The sequence below is a fragment of the Erythrolamprus reginae genome, chromosome 2, assembly GCF_031021105.1.
Source record: "Erythrolamprus reginae isolate rEryReg1 chromosome 2, rEryReg1.hap1, whole genome shotgun sequence".
In the NCBI taxonomy this organism is placed as follows: domain Eukaryota; kingdom Metazoa; phylum Chordata; class Lepidosauria; order Squamata; family Dipsadidae; genus Erythrolamprus; species Erythrolamprus reginae.
In genome coordinates, this window is record NC_091951.1 from 150,312,479 (window position 1) to 150,327,180 (window position 14,702).

Genomic DNA, 14,702 nt, shown 5'->3' on the forward strand with positions numbered 1-14,702 from the left:
ATTTCATAAACAAACTCCATTTTTATTCTCTTCACTTCCGTAGTCAAAATGAGGTTCATACTAGCACATTCCTTTTCTCCCATTATCTCTCTTAATTACATTCCACATGCATTCCTCCCAGCCTCCTCCGTCTACCAAGATTTATGTAGTTACAGTATCATTCAAAAACAGCAGAAATGGCTATAAAATAACACAGAATGAACTTGCTCACTCGGGAGTTGAATGAAAACACCTTTCATTTTTAGCACTACAACATTGAAACTCCACCCTTCACCCCCACTGGCCCCCTGACGTACCAAATACATCACTCCAGTATTTAATCCATTCCTCCCCTTAATATCTTCTTCCAAACACCTGTTCCTTACATTTTTGGACCCTTCTGAATTTAGAATTGACCCAGTGAACGTCTGTTTCTTCCTCACTAGATTCTGAACTCATAGCCACATCCTGTGGCTGGCCTCCCACCTGTTCTACTACCTGTAACCCAGGGCCTACCACTAATTCATAAACACTATCTGTATCAGAGTCCTCAAGTTCTTCCTCATCCTCCAACTGACCAGGAGTATGTACAACACCCCCCATGATTGCAATCCAGATACTCAGCAATTGGCCAAGATATGTGACCGTTGCAACATCATCAGTCACATGTTTGTGATTTGCAATGTTCTGTGCCAGTTTCCTACAAGCAAAGCCAATGGTGAATCTGGCAGAAAGTTGGAAGTCATGGTCAAGTGAAATCCTTGTTTAACAACTTGTGATGATTCACTTAACAATGGTAAACAGGAACAGCCAGAACTGCCACCACTGGGCAGTGTCATCATGGGACACCATGCTTTATAACCGCATTGCTGAGTGATTGAAATTCCTATCCCCCTTATAAGACCCCTTATACTTGAATTTCGTAAATAACCTACTAGTGCTCTGGTAGGGCTATGGTGGCTTCCAAAGAAGTAAATTTCCCACCAGTCTATTTGTTGCACTATTGGCCATTTGTTTACACCAGTGTTTTTCAACCAGTGTGCCGCGGCACATTAGTGTGCTGTGAGACACAGTCAGGTGTGCTGTGGGGAAATTAAACATGGGTCCCCAAACTACGGCCCGCGGAGGCCATTTATCCGGCCCGCCGCCAGCCGCCTCCATCAGAACATAAACATTTCCCTCACAATCCCTCCAGCTATCAACGACAGGAACAATGGAGGCACAGGGATCGCTCACTGACCAATCACTTTCTAGGATTCATCCCAACCACTAGTGATGAACCAATAGCAGGCCACCTCTCATCCACACTCAGGAAGGTACCCACTCGGGCTGCTGCGCAGTTGTCATTGTGTGGCTGCGGCGAGTAGTTGAAGTGGCTACTCCTCCCCATAGTCCCTATTTCTAATCCTGGTCAGGACTGGCGGTAAATGTTGCCACCACTAGATGAAGCCTCAGCCAGTTATGTCTGTCCTGATGGTGTATATAGAAATTTGACCTTTTTCTTTTTATAAGAGGCCCCGCAGAGGGTGATATACAATGCATCACAATGTTATCTATATTGTATATGGCCTCCTGAAGGGTCATCTTTTTAAAGAGCTTAAGTGTCATTTTGTGTCTTTTTGGTTGGTGGTGTGCCCCAGGATTTTGTAAATGTAAAAAATGTGCCGCGGCTCAAAAAAGGTTGAAAATCACTGGTTTACACCATTCAGTCCCTTCATTGTGGCCACTTATACTGTATTGATTCTTTCTTCCTTCTCTTCAGGAGTTCAGAAACAATGAACTTCTTAACCAGGAAGAGTATGTGAATATGCTTCAGGATGACGGAGAACGGATGATTGAACTGAAGCATCCAGCAGTGACCCCAATCCAGGTAAATATTAAAATCCTGAAATCTAAAGGACCAGATTATTTTCATTAGTTTGATTATCTGAAGAATATCTGAACCGCACGAACCCCAGCGGCCAATAAGGTCCCACAGAGTTGGCCTTCTCCGGGTCCCGTCGACTAAACAATGTCGTCTGGCGGGCCCCAGGGGAAGAGCCTTCTCTGTGGCGGCCCCCGCCCTCTGGACTCAACTCCCCCCGGAGATTAGAACTGCTCCCACCCTCCTTGTCTTCTGTAAACTACTTAAGACCCACCTATACCGCCAGGCATGGGGGATTTGAGACATCATTCCCCCAGGCTTATTATAATTTATGTTTGGTATGTATGTGCTGTTCGGCTTTTAATTATGATAGGGTTAGTTTTTTTTAATATTAGATTTCTGCCATTATAATATTGTTTTTATCGTTGTTGTGAGCCGCCCCGAGTCTTCGGAGAGGGGCTGCATACAAATCTAATAAATAATAATAATAATAATAATAATAATTATTATTATTATTATTATTATTATTATTATTATTTGCCCTATTCTTCTCAAGAGCTTAACAAAGGTACCTTTGTAAGTTCCTGTCTTCAGACTAACAAAATTAGATTGGGACCAAAACTTAATAGCAAAAGGAAAACAAATGTTGCCACCTGTTCTTAATTACAAACATCTTCTAAGGAGCAACTGGTTTAGGAAAAGATCAAAGGCAAAGAAGAGCCACAAATTACTGGTGTCTCAGCAGAGCCAACAATATGGACTTTCCTCTCTTCTATCTCACCTTGCCCTGAGGGAATAGGTGCTGCCTGGCATCAGAGAAAAGGAGGCTTCTGAATGAGGTTATAATTAGGGGATTTCACTGCTTATGAGACATCCAAATAAGTTTTTCACCCTTTTTGATTAGTGGTTCCATCATTATTCTTTTCAGACCAAATTTGTCAAGTAGGAAAAAATGGAGTGGCTGAATACCTTTTTTTAAAAAACTAATAATCAAGAATCCATTTATCTGGAAGACAGAATGTTCCCTCGTTGCCTCAGTACAATCCGTATAGAAATTGAAGCTTGAAAAGATCTTTAAGTATTTCAGCAAGACAATGATCTGAAACAATCTTCCAAACCAAACAATTTGCAGAAAGGAAGATAAATGATTTTGAAGTGGCGTTTTCTAACTTCAGATTTGAATGTTATTTAAAATCTATGGGGAGATATCAAATACATAGGGCATGCAAGAAAAACTAAAAATATTTCTGAGCTAGGAAAAGGTAGGTCTACGAGAAAATACAGAGAAGAAACGAGGATAGCTGGCAGGAAGTGTTTGTAATACTTGCCATACAGGAGTAGCTTCAGTTTCTGTTCATTTAGGAACTGAAACCTACAATTTGACCAGAGGTGTCTAAATGTTGCCTGCAATTGTCCCTAATGCTAAAGCATTAACAAATGCAAAGGTAGCTATAGAGCTTCCAGAAGCAGCTGTTAAAGAGAGGCATGCTTTTTACTTTTTATTTTTTTTATTTTTTTTTTTATTTATTCATTTGTCCAATACAGAAACACATAGGAAGAAAATAGACATGTAATAATATAAAAAGAGGGTGAAGGTGAACTTAGAGGAGAGGATATATGAAAGGAAGAGAATATATAAGATAGGTGGAAAAAAGGAAAGACAATTGGACAGGGGACGAAAGATATTCTGTTTCGAGTGGAGGAGTGAAGGGCTCTTCTGGTGAAATATCTTTGGACATTTTCAAGGGTGTTGATGTCTGAGATGTGGTATGGGTTCCAGACAGATGAGCAGTAGTCTAGGATAGGTCTGGCAAAAGTTTTGTAGGCTCTTGTGAGTAGGGTGAGGTTGCCTGAGCAGAAGCTGCGTAGGATCAGGTTAACAACTCTAGAGGGTTTTTTGGCGATATTGTTGCAGTGGGCTTTAGCTATTGCTATTTTGGCATATTGGGGTGGACTTAGGTATGCCTTTAAATCAGGGGTGTCAAACTTGTAGTGACACATTGCCCTGTGACATATTGCAACTTTTCCCCCCTTTGCTAAAATGCAGGTGGGCATGGCCAGTGCATAACACATCCGTCCTGTGGCTCATGAATTTGACATCCCTGCCTTAAATGTTCACACAGAAAAGGGTTTAGCAAGCATAAAATCTCTCCCTAGAAATAAATTAAGACATTTAAGAAATGCTTAACGATTGATGTCACTTTAGAAATTGAATGTCTCAATAAATTTCCAGATCACAATATGATCCTCATCCATTTCTAGAAGATTTGCTTCCAGAAAACTAGAAAGGCAAGATAAATAATTAAATGACCAGATAACAATATTCTAACTTGATGAGGTAATGAATGAATGAATTTGCTTCAAATCTATATTAGTAAACATTCCTATCTATTTATTATAGCAGCCATCAGGATATACTATATATCGGATAATGTGATATAACATATTTTACCTGAATATTTGTGGACTGCAGGCCTGCTTTACAATTAATATAACTACTACTGGTGAAACTGAAAGTACATACTATCTGATGTAGAAATAAGATTAAAGGCATACTTTATTAATGACACAGTATACTGTTAAGCAAGTCAGGAATAATACTAATTTTAAAATTATTGTCTTTACAGTATTCATAGTTCCAAGTACACAAATTAATGCAAATTCATATTCAAATAAGACATTTACACAATATTACCTGTTAGTGAAAAACTAAGCTATAATTAGCAGAATAGGTGCAGTAATGGTATTAAACTAATCAAAATTTACCATAATTTGAAGAGAATAATCTCCAAAAAAATTGACCAAGTCTTATCACTGTAAATACAAGTGAACATTGAGATTTGTTGCAATGGGCTCCCTTTAATTTTATTTTTATTCATTCATTTATGACCACCACCACCCTTTGGATAAAGCAGGACTAGAACTCACAGTCTCCTATTTATAGCCTGATGCCTTAACCACTAGACTGAATATTGTTCCAAATAAGCAATCTGCACGCCAATGGGCAAACTATGTTTAAGAAAATAAAATTTCACAGCATTTTAACTATCCCAGTGAAAACAAAAAATCTCATAAGAATTTTTGAAAGCATTTTTTGTAAACAGAGTCTTGGAAAGCACCTTTAGGCATGTCATCATCCATCCAGAAGAAAATGTTTATACAGGGTGCGTTCCAAAAGTAATGCAATTTTATTTTAAAAGGAATTCATTGAACAGACTTGCACAAACACTTAAAATTCTTCAAAGTATTGTCCTTGGGCCTCTACACATTTTTTCCAGTGATTCTGCCATGACCGGTACGCACCCTGGAAGACCTCTTCAGGGACCTCTCACAAGGTCTTCGTCATGGCTGATTGGATCTCTTCTATGGAGGAAAAACATGCCTTGCCATAACACACTATGAATCCGCGAGTTCTTGGCCAAACACCAGGTGCCAACACTGGCCCACCCCCCACCCCCATAGTCCTGACGTCGCACCAGCAGACTTCTTTTTGTTCCCTGTCCTGAAAGGAACCCATTTTTCATCCATAGAAGAGATCCAATCAGCCGTGACGAAGACCTTGCAAGAGGTTCCCGAAGACGCCTTCCAGGGTGCGTACTGGTCATGGCAAAAATGTGTAGAGGCCCAAGGATAGTACTTTGAAAAATTTTAAGCGTTTGTGCAAATCTGTTCAATAAGTTATTTTTAAAAAAATTGCATTACTTTCGGAATGCACTCTGTATAGATATCTGAGGGTATATTCTGTGCAGACAACAAAATGAAGTGTGCTACAAGACTGATATTTTGAATATGGCCTTGAATGTAGCCAAATTTGAGAGGAAATTTGATAGATTTATTTTACATTTGATCAGTCATAGTTATCTGTTGCTGTTAGTCTTTGGAGAAGAAATTAAATTAAAAAATAAAAGATGTAAGAATTATATGAATTATAAGAATTATGTCATTTGGCTGGGGTGTTGTAGGATTTCCTGCTTAAGCAGGGGGTTGAACTTGATGACCTGCAAGGTCCCTTTCAACTCTAATAAATAAATAAATATTTATCTAACTATATCTATCTATCTATCTATCCATCCATCTTCAATCTATTTATCATTTATTACTGCAGGCCCATCAGGAAGCCCTGAAGAATGAATGGCAAAATTTTCTCAACTTGTGTATTTGTCAAGAGCACCATCTGAAGAGCATAGAGAATTACAGAAAGGTAAATGGACTACGCAAAAGAAGAAAATAGAATGCAGCTTATTTCTTTAATTTGTCAATCTTTTCTAGAAATGGACACAATATTCTATATATGGTCTGACAAATACAGAACAGAGGAGCATTATAACTTCTTCTGAGGTTGACTCTTTCCTTGTTTTGCATTTTCCTTTTTACAGCTGAATCACACTGCTGATTTATGTTCAGCTTTTGATCCATCCAGATACCCAGATTATTTTGTATGAATACAAAAATAATATATAATGCTATTGTTTCCACCCAAAAGGAGGACCTGGTATACATATTCATGTTGAAATCCACCCTTTATTATTCAAGTTTGTCCAGATCCTCATAAATGTTAATACTTTCCTATAATATATTTGCTATTTCCTCTTCATGGCATCTGCAAATGTTATCATATTTTCTAACTCTTTATATCTGTCATTTTTAATTTTTTTTTTTGTTTCTTCTCTCTTTAGTTCTATGATGATGTCGATGATATGAGCCACTTTTTAAAGAAGCTGAACAATGATCTTGATAACAAATACAGCAAGTTCAATAAAGACAATCCAGGAGTAGTGTCTGACTTAATGCGCCGTCTGGAGGTGAGAACCCAAGGGAGAACTGAAAGATATCAAGCTCTTAATAACCTAGAATAAATAATGATTTTGCTAAACTACTATGGCAACCAAACTTGTTTATTATTTATGGCTTCATCTAAGTTCAGTTAAGTGTAGCTCTGCAGGACCAAAAATTATAAACAAAACAGACCCAAAGGAAGGAAAAGGTGGCAGCAAGAAAAACTGTATCCTGCTCAGTTGTTGCAGCTGGATTTGCATCCCAAAATAACAAGTTAAATGTGAGCCAACAATGTGCTATTGCTGCTGAAAAGGCAATTGAAATGCAAGACTAGACTAGACTAGACTAGACTAGACTAGACTAGACTAGACTAGACTAGAATAGAATAGAATAGAATAGAATAGAATAGAATAGGAATTGGAGGGGACCTTGGAAGTCTTCTAGTCCAGAAGAATGGAATAGAATGAAATTGAAGAGCACTTTCACTTGAACTGGTTTGCCCAGTCATAACCAATCTACCATGATGCAGAAGTATATATAAATTGTGATAGGCCCTTCATATCTTCACAGCCATGTATAAGATAGAAATAGGAATAATATGTATCTCCCATGCATTCTTTTGAATATGATAATATGCTTTAAGTAATTAACCCACAAATATGCTCAACATCAGAATTGGTCCTTTTATTGCTTCAACATGCAACAGAGATAATATAACTGGTGTTTCACCAAACCAAACCTATATTCACTGACCAGTAAGTCAGCCCTTCATAGAACGTAGACTGACAGTGCTGAAGGGACCGCAGAGGTCTTCTAGTCCAGTGTTCCCCAACCTTGGTAACTTGAAGATATCTGGACTTCAACTCCCAGAATTCATTCTGGGAGTTGAAGTCCAGACAACTTCAAGTTGCCAAGATTGGGAAACACTGTTCTAGTCCAACCTCCGGCTCAAGGCTAGCAGAATAAATGCTCTATAAATGTGGAGGTTTTTTTCCCTATATATAAGCAGTGTCTGTTGATTTAGATTCCACAGCTAAACCTCATAGAAGGGATTTTTTATGGTGGCAGCCAACTTTTGATTTTCAAAAAAAACCCCAAACCCTAAAGTAAAGTAGAAAAAACTGGAGAAAAATAACTCTGGCTGTGTAATTTTCCTCAGATATATACCAGCTCTTAATTTTCCACTCTTCTTTCTTTTTTAGAATGATGAGAAGACCGTGAAACAAGCTGAAAAGACCATTGCAGAACTAAAACGAAGGAGTAAAGAGATCAGTCCTTTGAAACTGCGAAGAATCCAATGTTCCCAACCAATTATAATAGATACCATTTGTGATTGGGATTTGGGTGAGGTAAATGAAACATTTTATAATGGGTGATAGAAAATTGTTCCACTTACAATTCTGCTCTGTTAATAAGTATCTCACTGTGTTTTTAAAAATTCTTGCTTAATGTCCCTTCGGTGGTGGTGCTTCTCAAAAACAGAAGGGAAAGGAGTTGTGAAGTGCTCTAAAAAGGATACAGTGTGGTGTGAAATCACAGCATAATGACCTGTCTCTCTGCAAAATATTTATCTCTAATACAGTAATGTCATTCATTTTATATTTTCCATACATTGATAAAGCTGTCCAATGGGTTACAAAACCAACCATGTAGATTTCCCGGTGTGGTATGTGCGTTTGTATGTGTGTGTTTTATAGAACGAACGTTTAAATCCTCATTAACTAATTAATCTCAGGTTTATTATTATTATTATTTATTAGATTTGTATGCCGCCCCTCTCCGTAGACTCGGGGCGGCTCACAACAATAACAAAGACAATGTAAGAACAAATCTAATAATTTAAAAAACACTAAAAACCCGATTATTAAAAGCAAGCATACACACAAACATACCATGTATAAACTGTATGGGCCCGGGGGAGATGTCTCAGTTCCCCCATGCCTGATGGCAGTGGTGGCTCTTAAGAACTTTACGAAAGGCAAGGAGGGTGGCGGCAGTTCTGATCTCCGGGGGGAGCTGGTTCCAGAGGGCCGGGGCCGCCACAGAGAAGGCTCTTCTCCTGGGTCCCGCCAAACGACATTGTTTAGTCGACGGGACCTGGAGAAGGCCAACTCTGTGAGACCTAACCGGTCGCTGGGATTCGTGCGGCAGAAGGCGGTCCCGGAGATATTCTGGTCCGATGCCATGAAGGGCTTTATAGGTCATAACCAACACTTTGAACTGTGACCGGAAATTGATCGGCAACCAATGCAGACTGCGGAGTGTTGGTGTAACATGGGCATACCTTGGGAAGCCTATGATATAGAAGAACATGGAAATTTGGAAGACCTTATAACATGGTTGTCAAACTCGCAGCCCACAGACCAGAGGTGTCAAGCACTGGCCACTCCCATGCCTGGTTTAGCGAAGGAGGAAAAAGTCATGATACTCACGTGATGCTGCTCTGACCACACAATTTTGACACCCCTGTGTTAGAACTTTGATTTATTTATTTGGATTTGGATGTCGCCCAACTCCCGAGGGTCTCTGGGCAGATTTCTTGCACTGAGCTAGACTCCTCAAGGTCAGGGTTCCCCAAACCCTGGTCGTCCGTGAACCAGCACCACACCGGTCTGTGGCTTGCCAGAAACTGGGCCACACAAACAAGCAAAGACCCATCCATAGGATGCAGGCAGCATGCAAAACCACATCCCATCCAATCCATGGAAAAACCTCTCTCTACGGAACCAATCCCTGGTGCCCAAAAAGGTTGGGGGCCACTGTTGTTGATCCTGAAATATCTCATAATAAAACAATACAGATATACAGTAGTGTGCTACAAATGTCTACGGAGAGGGGCGGCATACAAATCTAATTAATAATAATAATAATAATATTAATAATAATATTATTAATAATAATATTAATATTAATAATAATAATAATAATAATAATACATTGTGATCGTGGAGAAAAAGAAAGTATGGATCATCGACATTGCAATCCCAGGGGACAGCAGAATTGAGGAGAAGCAGATAGAGAAATTAGTGAAATACGAAGATCTAAAAATCGAGCTGCAACGACTCTGGCATAAGCCTGTGAAAGTGGTCCCAGTGGTACTTGGCACGCTGGACTCAGTACCAAAGAATCTCAGCGGACATTTGAAAACCATAGGAATTGACAAAATCTCCATCTGTCAATTGCAAAAGGCCGCTTTACTGGGATTGGCAAACATAATTCGCCGCTACATCACGCAGTCCTAGGTGCTTGGGAAGCGCCCGACTGGTGATGAAATACGAAATCCAGCATAGTGATCTCGTTTGCTGTGTTGTACTGACATAATAATAATAATAATAATAATAATAATAATAATAATAATAATAATAATAAAAGCAAACAGACGTGAGAGCACTAAGAGCACATAACCACCACCCCCATTCTTGTGGTCAATGCTCTTTAAAAAGTTAAATTTGTACTGCTGCAAAAGTTGAAATCCACCAGAAACCAAAATCCCTTTTCCCCCTACCTTCATTCTTCTAGGTGCAGCTTGAAAGAGGTGAAAAGTATACTTTGAAAAAGAATAGCAACCAGGAAAACTGGGTGGTGCAGAATGCCAAAGAAGAGAGTAAGGTAGCACCTGCTGTTTGTTTCTCCATTCCGCCTCCAGACTTAGAGGCCATAGACAGCGTTAATAGGTTAGTACAAAGCTCCTTTGCTCTTTTTCCTGCAAATATAAGCTAGCATTGCTGTTATTATTATAATACCATCTTTCGGGATAATGATCTTCCCAAGCTTTTCATGAGCCATATAAAAAAGCTTATTATTTCCAGCATTTTTTTCCTGCCCACTTATTAATTAAAATCAATAAATAAAATAAAAGCTATCCCACAGAACCAAAAACTGCTGATGAATGCAGATATTAAATATTCATTTGGGATTTTACCTTGGATATAGGATGGGAGATAGAGATTAAAACAAAAACAAAAATTGAGATAGAACTGAATATGCTATAATGGGAATATTCCCATCACTGCATTTTTTTTTTACTGTGTAATAATATACACTGTGAAACATACCCTCAGGCATTCTGCACATGTATAATTTTTTTTAAAAAAATCCTGTGTGTGTATATATATATGTTTTCGTAGATTTTCACGGGTACAGGTATGACGGTCTTGGCATATTCGGATTTCTTCCCGTGTAGGATTTGGAAATTTCTGGCGACGTTTCGACAAGGTCCCACTCGTCATCTTCAGGCTGGTGCTTCTGTCCTTGTTCTTGTGTTCGCCCTAGAACAAGGACAGAAGCACCAGCCTGAAGATGACGAGTGGGACCTTGTCTAAACGTCGCCAGAAATTTCCAAATCCTACACGGGAAGAAACCCGAATATGCCAAGACCGTCATGTACATACATACATACATACATACATACATACATACATACATACATATTTATATTTATTTCTAAGCACATTCACAATGGGTCATTTCTGGCCTCCGGAGGACCTCCAGGGGGAAAGGCCACTTCCGCCCTCCCCAGGCTCCTAGAAAGGCTCTGAAGCCTGGGGAGAGCAAAAAAATTGGGCTTCTGGTCCAACCAGAAGTCAGCAAGATTTTAGCCTCTGGAGGACCTCTGGGGTAGGTGGGGAAGGCCGTTTTCACCCTCCCCAGGCTCCTAGAAAGACTCTGGAGCTTGGGGAGAGCAAAATACAGGCCTTCCCCACCTCCACTCCAGAGGCTGGAAACAGCCTGTTTCCTGACTCCCAATGGGCCCAGAAGGCCCGAAAATCAGCTGGACAGTTCATGCATGCATGCCGGACCTGAGCTCACATGTCCATCAATATGGTACACATGCCATAGGTTCACCATCACTGTTCTAAATTAATCTATAATTAGAAGTTCTGATTGGGTAGGTTTTCTAAGAAGTACCTCCTATGTGTAAGTATTGTAGGATTTCCCTGTGTAATGTACAGTCTTGATCCCTTTGTTGTGCTTAGGCTAGAAGGTGAGCTGAACACAATAAAACAGAAGAGAGCTTCCATCCAGACCACCCTAAGAAGCAGCAACAAGGAATCAGTGAAACCCTGCCATCAAGGTCTGTCAGTACCTTATGTAGTTTTTGTTAGGAATATATTGTTGTGTAATAAGAATATTAAGGAGGTGTTGACTTCAATCTGTCACTTCAACCTCCAGTCCCAAAGACTTCAAGGTCGTATGATGATATTTATTTATTTTATTTTATTTATTAGATTTGTATGCCGCCCCTCTCCGAAGACTCGGGGCGGCTAACAACAATAAAAAAGACAATGTGAACAAATCTAATATTAAAAATAATCTAAAAAACCCCAATTTAAAGAACCAATCATACATGCAAGCATACCATGTATAAATTCTATAAGCCTAGGTGGAAGGGAAAAAATTTCAATTCCCCCATGCCTGACGACAGAGGTGGGATTTAAGGAGCTTGCGAAAGGCAAGGAGGGTGGGGGCAACTCTGATATCTGGGGGGAGCTGGTTCCAGAGGGTCGGGGCCGCCACAGAGAAGGCTCTTCTCCTGGGTCCTGCCAAACGACATTGTTTAGTTGATGGGACCCGGAGAAGGCCAACTCTGTGGGACCTAACCGGTCGCTGGGATTCGTGCGGCAGAAGGCGGTCCCGGAGATATTCTGGTCCAATGCCATGAAGGGCTTTATAGGTCATAACCAACACTTTGAATTGTGACCGGAAATTGATCGGCAACCAATGCAGACTGCGGAGTGTTGGTGTAACATGGACATATTTGGAGAAGCCCATGATTGCTCTCGCAGCTGCATTCTGCACAATCTGAAGTTTCCGAACACTTTTCAAAGGTAGCCCCATGTAGAGAGCGTTACAGTAGTTGAACCTCGAGGTGATATGCTTCATTTCTGCAGCCAATATTCAGAATCTTAGACCTCCTAGGGAAGAATTGTTTTTTAAACTGGAGGTGAACATGAAAGAGTTTAGACACAGCAGTTACTCAGTTTACTTTATTGTCATTGCACCTCATACAACGAAATTAAATGCCATCTTCAGTGTACATCATACATAAGAAAACTATAAAAGTAAAACAAAAAACACGCAACCTTCATATTCTATACAATTGAATTGAAACCCCCTGATACTGCATTAATATTACACAGTAGAATTCAGTATAGTGTCTGCTCTGGGATGGAAGCTGTTTTTCAGCCTATTTGTTCTTGTTTTTATTGTCCTGTACCATCAGCCAGATGGTAACAGTTAAAAAAAAAACAGTGTCCAGGATGAGATGGATTTGAACTTTCTTAAAGCTCTTCCAAGGAGGGGAGAAGGCAACCTGATGGATTAATATGAATGTGAATGAGAAATTGTGCTTAATCTGGATGTTTTATTTAATTTGGACTACACCAAAGGAATGCCAATGTTATTTGTTATTCTAGGCACAACCAGACCCTTGACTACAGTTCAGGATGACTCTGAAGCTGACCATTTGCTCCACAAGCTGAATAAAATTGATATTGATTTGGGGCAAATTAAGATGGACATTTTAAACTACACAAGGTCTCCGCTAAATCACAGTGACCCTATAGAAGATGTTACTCAACGGATCAAACATCAGGAGGCAAGTACCGAAGGAGTTTGACTGTTTACTTGTCTGTGATAGCTGATACTCTCATATTTGGCTAAATACTACCCAAAGCTAAAATATTTATATACTGCACATGCCAAAAAAGATTGGAGTGCATTTACTGCTGTGCAAAAAAAAGCAAGAATTAATGTTCACTCACTTGAGTAATAAATGCTCACTCACTTGAGTAATAAAGAACACAGAGAGAGGTCTTATAACCCAATATTTTTAGTTATTTAATTAAGATTAGATCCACATTTTATTAACTTCCCTATTATTTTGTAGAAGGGATCTTTTTATTTTTTTATTTTTCAATGCTTTAATCAAATGTGTGACTAATTATACTATTCATCAGTATCTGTAAATATTATTTTATAGGAAATATTTGTCTTAAAGTCTCTTGCATGTGGACAGGAGCCTATTTCCACTAAACTGGAAAAGTCAAAACAAGTATAAAATGCAAAAATCAGCATAGATTACCCAGCACTAGAGGGTCACACAAAACAGAGAATGCATTTTGTTTTGTGTTGAATTGGGAATAAACCACTGCATTATGGAATAGTCTGTTTGATTGTTTTGGATCAGCTGCCATCCAGAATCAAGAATATACTGATTGTTCCAGGTTTCAGACAAACAAAATAAGGAGGCATCTAGGACAGTGGTGGATTGCTTCCGGTTCTGACCAGTTCTTAGAACCAGTAGCGCCAGAAGTAGGAAGTTCCGCCCACCCGCCTGGGATGCTTAAGAAGAGTCATGCTGAATTGGGCCAAAGTCCATTGAGTCCAGCATTCTATGTCACACAGTGGCCCACCAATTGTACCTGGGGATCTTGAGCAGAAAGAGAAGGCAAAAACCTCCCTTTCCCTTGACCCCCAACAAACGGTATCCAAGGGAATCCTGCCAGCCTCCACCAACATAGAGGCCACACTTGGACATACTGTGCATGCCCAGAAGCATTGTGTGCACGCGCATGAGAGTGCATGTGAACCAGTGGCAAAATTATTTACAATAGATAGATATTATAGGATAAGACAGAGTTGGTGCATATCATCCCCTCAACTCCATAATCCTGCCATACATATAATCATTGCAGTCCCTTCAATTGATCTGATTGTTCTTTTTTTTAAAAAAAAAATCTTCATTTTTACCAGGGAACAAACAGGAGAATTCAGATTATAGGAACAGAAAAAGAAGCCGCTCAGAAAGCATGTGAGACCTATCTTTCAAAAAAGCCTGCTGGTACCTCTGCCTCTCAAATTCCTGTGATGCTCAACAACATCAAGAATAAATACAACGATCTTAAAGTACTCTCCAGGTTATATGATGAAAAGTAAGCAACTCCTTTAGTATCTTTTGGCCAAGAATCTTTAGTGGTAAAGAAGCAGCATTCTTCAAAATGTTTGTGTAAATTCTTTTAAGCATTACAAGTTGGAAGATGTTGTTTTATTGTGCTACTGACGAAAACAGTTTTAGAGTGCA

The 14,702-nt window shown here is 39.5% G+C and overlaps 1 protein-coding gene across 1 annotated transcript in view; it reads left to right on the top strand.

Annotated features, from left to right (window-relative positions):
* Positions 1 to 14,702, top strand: part of EVPL (envoplakin) — a 61,317-nt gene that overhangs the window by 28,425 nt on the left and 18,190 nt on the right. The window contains exons 8-15 of the mRNA XM_070739866.1: positions 1,742 to 1,849; positions 5,949 to 6,044; positions 6,520 to 6,645; positions 7,822 to 7,968; positions 10,139 to 10,293; positions 11,596 to 11,693; positions 13,036 to 13,217; positions 14,375 to 14,553. Of these exons, the coding sequence (XP_070595967.1) occupies positions 1,742 to 1,849; positions 5,949 to 6,044; positions 6,520 to 6,645; positions 7,822 to 7,968; positions 10,139 to 10,293; positions 11,596 to 11,693; positions 13,036 to 13,217; positions 14,375 to 14,553 (1,091 nt within the window). The remainder of the gene's footprint in view (positions 1 to 1,741; positions 1,850 to 5,948; positions 6,045 to 6,519; positions 6,646 to 7,821; positions 7,969 to 10,138; positions 10,294 to 11,595; positions 11,694 to 13,035; positions 13,218 to 14,374; positions 14,554 to 14,702) is intronic.